This window comes from Quercus lobata, chromosome 2 (genome assembly GCF_001633185.2).
Source record: "Quercus lobata isolate SW786 chromosome 2, ValleyOak3.0 Primary Assembly, whole genome shotgun sequence".
In the NCBI taxonomy this organism is placed as follows: Eukaryota; Viridiplantae; Streptophyta; class Magnoliopsida; order Fagales; family Fagaceae; genus Quercus; species Quercus lobata.
In genome coordinates, this window is record NC_044905.1 from 5,173,036 (window position 1) to 5,180,704 (window position 7,669).

Here is a 7,669-nt window from a genome sequence, read left to right on the forward strand (position 1 = left end):
GCCTCGCGACTTGACTGAGTCGCGAGATCCAGTCGCGAGATAACCGTATGGCCAGTTGTCTTGTTTTGTCCTGTAGTGCTCCAACTAGCATGACTATTCACCTTCTGGCATGCTTGGCACGTGTGCTGCGTCTGGCGGCTTGCAGCCGCGAGTCACCCGCGAGGCCAAGCCGCGAGTCTCTGTTTTCTTGCATACTCTTGAGCAAACTTCACTCTATCTCACTCACTACCCTTACAACAAGCCCACCTAAATACAGGGTTACTAGATACTGAAATACAAGCAAATTTGGCACGGAATAAAGCCAATTAGATGGTTGAATAAATTCAACCTTACACTACCCTTACAAAAATCTCGCCTAAATACAGGGTTACTAATTGCTGAAATACAAGCAAATTTGGCACGGAATAAAGCCAATAAGATGATTGATTAAATTCAACCTTACAGTATTTAAAAAAAATATAATAAGTAGAGAGCTTAAGAATAAGGAGTAGTTCTTGTTTATTTTATATATATATATATATATATATATTTGTTTTTAAGTCAATAATTACAACAATGAAAGAGAGAATTTGAACTCTGGACTTTTTTGTTGGAAACATCAAAAAGTATCAATTGACCACAAAATTGGACCACTTTGAAGATGCTACAATATGATACCATGGTATATATTTTCAACAAATTGATCCTTTTGTGCTTGATTGTGACATTTTTTTTTAAAAAAAAATTATGTGAATTTTCATGGAAAGAAATAATAAATTAGCAACAATTGCATGAAATATTGTTAGGAGAATGAAATATGAATTATGTCATAGTCAAATATATTCAAGCCAGCTTCTAGCCTGAGCCATCACATACACAACAGTGACACTTCTCTATTAAGAATATCTAGAACATATCTCTTGTAAGCGTGAACAAATACGAGATCTTTTATATTAAAATTGTGATTAAATGATCAAATTTATTATTTTTAATAATTTAAATTTTTTGAGATAATTGATAATTTATCATGTTATTTAACACTTCCCTTACACGTGGGTCTAAATTCTTCTAACACGTGAGAATCTAAATTTTTTAGATGAAAGTGGACTGAAAATAAGATTCGAACTCATCAAATTCAGCACCACTTGATACCATGATAATTTGAAATTGTTCCAAAAGTTAATTTATAACATTATATATACCCATGGCTTCAATACTCCATAATCAGACTAAACAAGAAGGTTTTTCAAAAACTTGCCTAAGGCCTCGTTTTGCCACCCCACTCTCCAGCGTCCTAAGTCCTGTCAGACAACATGGGTCGTATTGTGAAAGATCAGGCAGATACCAAGACCCTCAAGCCTATGAAGCTAACGGAAGATCAGATAAAGAAAATTTTCAAGAAATACGACGTCAATAATGACAATCAGCTCAGCAAGGAAGAGCTGAAGAAAGCCTTTCATTACCTGGGCTCAATTATCCCTGGCATTCGTGCCAACCGCGGCCTCCACCACGCCGATGCCAATAAAGACGGAGTAGTTGATGAAGGGGAGATGAACGAACTCGTGAAATATGCTGTGGGACTTGGATTTAAAGTTAAGGCGTAGAAATCCTTAATTAGGTACTTAACAATAACTTTTCAGATATGATGTACTAATAATATGTGTGCTTTGTACTTGCAAGCTTCAGCTTCTTCTATGATGTAGAAGCGAGAAAAAGCTAGACCTTCCGCAATGTTTACTATACAAATTTATGTAAGGAGGCAATGCGGTTGTGTTGGTTTCATGTTTACTTTTCTTTTTCTTTCCTTTCTGGTCGTGCTTGTATTTTCTTGTCATGGTAATAGCAAAGAACATTGTCTGCTCACTATGTTTGCATGGTGGAAGCAGAATTTATATGGTCTATTACTTGAAATCAGTACCATTACCGCTCCTTTGTCTTTCTTTTTTCTTCTTCTTTTCTAAATTTGTTTGCAGCATCATCATAGTTTTAAAAAAAAAAAAAAATCAAACTGAACAGAGTTATTGGTTTTGAAGGTGGCAATTCATACAAATTATGAGACATGTTGAAAGATAAGGGTATTTGAATATTTAGCTTAACCCTAACCCAACGTAATACAACCCATTTATTAAATGAGTTGATAACTTGACATAACACAACCCTTTTTGACCTGTTTTAATGCATAATATAAGAAAAATAAAGCGAAAATGATATGTATATTTTTGTTTTGGGTAAAAATGTTAGAGACTTTAAAGTTTCAATGTAGAATTTATCAATATAAGAGCATTCATAATAGTGGAGTTAAAAACTTAGCTATTTGGCACCACAAAAAATTACTTTATCTATTTTACCTATACATATACTACAGCAGTGGATCTATTTTAGTTTTCAACACAATAAAATAATATAAATATCACAATAAAATAAGATATCTACTATAATAAAATAATATATCCACTACATACAACCATCACAGCCACACACATAACCAAGCAGGGAATAAAAAATTATTATTATTTTTTAGCTCTAAGTTACAGTGCACATCCATAGATAGATGTGCATTGTAGCAATGAAGCTAAAAAAATAGGTTTAGCTCCATTGCTGTATGGGTTTTTTTTTTTTTTTTTTTTTTTTTTTTTTGTGTGTTTTGGTGGAGCTAAAATAGCTATATAGCTTTTTAGCTCCACTGCTACAAGTACTCTAACAATTGAAATTCTTCTAATTACTCAATGATATTTATAATTTAAATTTATGTTAGATAAAAATGACATTGATTTAAATAAAATGGGTTATTTCGGGTTGATTACGAATTAAGTTGGCCAACATGAAACTGGCCTATTTATTATATGAATCATGTTAATGTGTGTTGACTCACTTTGACATGAATCCATTTATACTAAATACTAACCTATAAAAACCTGCATCATGTTTGTGGGCTATGTCAAACATTATCACCTCTAATTTTGTCCAATTTTCACCCTTTTTTAATTATCAAAAATATTTTTACTTATCAAAAAAAAAAAAAAAAAAAAAAAAAAAAACTTATTACATCGATTAGTAAAACGAGTAAGTACATTGAACGAGAGAATTTTAGTCTCACATAAAAAGCTATTAGTTAATACTTAAAATTCTTCAATGAGCGGTCAAGAGCACCTTTTATCTCAATATATGGTATTATCTGCCCTTCTTTACAATGAGAACAAAAATTCAAGTCTCCCATCTCATATTATTATAACTATTAGATTATCAGAATAAAAATTCTTGATAAGTGTAATAATTATAGCAAAAGCAACATGGCATAGTATTTCATTTTTTTTTTCAATGTGGAACTTTCGGTACGTCTTTATCACAAAACAACAAATCTCAAATTTAACATTTTTACTTATAATTATTATTTCTTCCCATTTGTCTTTCATTCTTCAGGGGCCCAAAACTTTCAAATCGAAAATTCATATAGTACTTGACAATAAAGTGTTTGAAAATCCCTCTCTTAAATTCAACATAAGGAAGTATTTCCCAAAATATTTTGGCTAGCTAGTAAATAAGTTTAGTAACTTTTTTTTTTTTTTTTTTTTTTTGAGATAGTAATAATATGGTGCTAACTCCACAACTTCAAACCTAATTGAACCCCATTCAATCAAAAATTTGGGAACCAATTCTTTTTCTCGATTCTTTGTTTAGTTTAGGATTTTAAATCTGGAGCATCTTCCGTAAAATAAAAAACCCTGGAGCATCATCCATTAATTACATCTAAGATTTTTATTAAATCAACAAGAAAATTGATATTATTGTTATTCTTTCCACATAATGACCATGTATATATGATACGACAAGAATAAAATATCTTAAAGATGTACCAAAACACTTACTTGCTGACATGCAATTTTTTTAGTCATATAATTATATAAATGTGATGATATTGTTTGTAGTAGATAGAAATCCTCCTTCCAACAATTAAATATTCACCATTTTGATGCTTTCCTTGTATCATTTTCATTTTATATTTCACCAATCATAATTTGTTATACTTTTTTTTTCTTTATAAAATAACTAAATTTTAAAATAAAATTTATAGACGTACAACATATTATAGTTGGTAGGGTATAAAATAAGACCAAGTGAGGCAAAATATTTTTATACCAGATACACCAAGTATCAGGTAATGGTTTTTTACTTTCGAATTATGTTCCTAATTAATCTAGAAATGATAGTATTCGCATTTTGCTTTTAACTAAGGATTCTATCCTAAGAAAAGAGTAGCATGCGCGAGTAACGATACTAAGGGGACAACACGTGTGAGACCTTAAACGTTATCCAATGAGCATCTTAATCTAAATGCAGTTAGATCGAAATGTAAAGTTTAAACTAAAATATATATATATATATATCAAAGGAGTTTTATAATTCAATAATATTGCTATAAAGCTAATAAATTTTTACTCGGTACAATTTTCCCTCTTTTGTATGGGATTTCTTTGCCCAAAATATAATAAAGATGATGATGATGACAGTGGCAGTGCCATGTTTAGGCCAGGGTGTTCCCAGGAATACCTTGACTTGAAAAAAAAAATTATATATAATAATTAAAAAAAAATTTGTTTGTTTACCCTTAAAAAAAATTAGGAACACCCTCAAAAAGAAAAAAAAAAAAATTTGTTCTACTTTCAAGAAAAAAAAAAAAAAAAGAAGAAGAAGCCCAAATAAAAATTTTGAACTAAAATCTAAAAAAAAAAAAAAAAAAAATTGTAACAGAACAAGCCCACTAGAGAAAAAAAGTCCAACACCAATCCTAAACAACAAATTACAAACCCAATCTAAAGAAAAAAAAATACCAAACCCAAGGATTCTCAAAAAAAATAAAAAATAAAAAGCCAAAACCCAATATACGTGATTACAACCTAACCTAAAGAATCCAGAGCATGGGTTTCTCTCATATAAGAACCTCAGGTTCTCTACAAAAGCGACTCAGCAACGCTGCAACAACCACACCCAGAGCAGTCAATAGCAAGATCGGAGATTCCCTTGCCTAGATCAGAGATTGGCAACGGCGAGATCGGCATAAGAACCTCAGGCAACATCAAAGTATTTCAATTCTCTCTCTTTTTCTTTATCTCATCTTTGCTTTGAGCCTCTAACTGAGAGTGGCGTTCTCTCTCTTTTTTTCTTTATCTCATAGTCTGCCTTGTGACTATTTTTTTGATAATGTAGTGTATTGACTTAGAGTTAGACTTACTGACTATTTTTTTGTCTTTTGAAATCTCTCTTTTTCTTTGCTTTGACTTAGACTTAGGCTTTCCTCTAGTTCTCTTTTGGCTAAATTGGCTTTTTGTGTTAGTGTATATATGTAAATATGTAATTGTGTATTTGTGTTGACTGTTGATTGGCTATTGTCTCTTGAGTGGGGGATGGGGGTGGGGCCGTGGCATTGGATTGAGGTAGTGGTCCTAGTCCACTTAAAAGCAACACCTAGAACAACACATTATTAAAAGACAAAAAATAAATAAATAAATAAAAAATAAACTATACATGTTAGGCAATGGGTTGAGTCAGGTGAATGATGTAGTGTATTTGTATTCTTTACATTTTGCAAAGCCAACTAAACAGTGAGGTGTGTGCTAGATTGCTAGTGGTTAGTAAAGAAAAATAATTAAACAATTAAACAAAAACAATTAATAATTTTATTAATATTTTAAATGAACTTATAATTTATTGTTTATTTTTTTGGCTAGTTATTATTGACAAATATTTGATAAAGAAATCATGTACCTAAGATTAATTTTTTGTGTAAGATTCATCTTCATCTTCTAAGCGGACTTGTGTTAACTTTAACTTAGAAAATTTTCGTTCAGATATGAATTTGCGTGTTTTTTGGTTGTTGTTGGCGTCAATATCTGAATTTCATTTTTTATTAGATTGTGTAATTTATCATTCTTAAGGAACATCCTGAAAAAAAAAAATTCTTGGAGCCGCCACTGGATGATGATGATGAGAACTACTGCATTTATTCATTACAAGCATTGGGGAATAGTTTTTACTTTGGACTGGTGATTCTATTATGTGAGAGTGGATAGTTTTCGCTTTCCACTTTCGGCTGAGGATTCTATTTTGAGGAAGTCTGAAGTTGTAGGGGCCCTAGGGGGAACCGCACTAGTTAGTGCTGGGTGACAAGTCTGATGATAACATACTTGGGACTACATTGATGCTTTTGAGTCCAACAGAACTCAAAATAACCCACTTGGCTTCCAAATTCCATTCCCACAATTTCTTGGACCGGCCATGAATGTTATCTGATGAGCATCTTAATCCAAAAACAGTTTAGCACAAAAGGTACAGTTAAAAGCCATCGACTTTTGACTCACACGTGAACTACTCCAACAATTTTCCATAATTCACGTGAGAATTCTCCGCCAACTTATTTGGAACCATAGATTCAAGTATTCTTTTGTTGTCGACAAGGTTTCATAGAAGGTTAAGAAAAAGGCCTTATTCTTATTCCCATCTTAAAGGCTTCGTCTTTCTTATCAAGTTGCTTTTATACCATATACATGCTAAATGGTTGGACCACTTTGCAGATGCTACAATTTGATACCATGAGATACTTTCGGCAATTTGATTCTTTTGTGTTTGGTTGTGAAATTAATGTTTTCTTTTCATTTGAATGAATTTGCACGGAAGGAAACAACATTATCAAAACTTGATATAGTTCTTTACAGACAAATATATTCGACAGTGACATTTCCCAATCAAGAAAACTTGGAATGGATCTCTCGTGTAGAGAAATAGAGACGAGGTTCAATATATATACCCCAAGGCTTCAATACCCCAAACTCAAACCACATAAGAATTAAGGTTCTTAAAAAACTTGCCTAAGGCTCTCCATCCTCCAAGTCTCTCCATAACATGGGACGTGCAATAGTACTCGATAGTCTTGATCATAAGACTCTGCCCCCAACGGAGGATCAGCTAAGGCAAATTTTCAAGAAATACGACACCAACAATGACAATCTGCTCAGCAGGGAAGAGCTAAAGAAAGCCTTTAACTACCTCGGCTCAATTATCCCTGGCATTCGTGCCAACCGCGGCCTCCACCATGCTGATGCCAATAAAGACGGATTTGTCAACGAAAGGGAGATGGATGAACTCGTCAAATATGCTGTGCGAGCTGGATTCAGCGTTAAGGCGTAGAAATCCTTAACTACGTACTTATCAATAACTTGTCAGATATCATGTACTAGCTAATAATATGTGTGCTTTGTGCTTGCAAGCTTAATTTACAGCTTCTTCTATATGACTAGACATTCCGTAATGTTTGAGGCAAGGCGGTTGTGTTGGTTTGCTGATCATTTTTTCCTTTCCTTTCTGATCATGCTTGTATTTTCTTCAGCTATGTAATATCCAAGTGGTAATAACAAGGAATATTGTCTGCTCACCATGTTCACGTGGTGGAAGCAAAATTTTTATGGTCTACATGAAATCGTATACACTTGCAGAATTTGTAATCTGTATCATTATCGCTTCCAAATTCCAATCCTATAGTATAGTCATAATAGTCAAAGCTTGATTTCTTCGATGTTTCTTCTTTACTCAAAAAAAAGCAAATTATTTAAATACAACCCACGTTAACACTTGTTTTGTTACAATAATTAGCCAACACAAACGTATAGAATTAAAAAAATATAAAATAAAAAATAAT

General features: G+C 32.4%; 1 protein-coding gene across 1 annotated transcript; it reads left to right on the forward strand.

Moving 5' to 3' along the window:
* Nucleotides 1–1,210: 1,210 nt before the first annotated feature.
* On the forward strand, nt 1,211–1,886 carry LOC115977906 (calmodulin-like protein 5). The gene has a single exon (XM_031099937.1). The coding sequence runs from the start codon at nt 1,293–1,295 to the stop codon at nt 1,581–1,583; it is 291 nt and encodes a 96-aa protein (XP_030955797.1). The 5' UTR covers nt 1,211–1,292; the 3' UTR covers nt 1,584–1,886.
* Nucleotides 1,887–7,669: the final 5,783 nt, after the last annotated feature.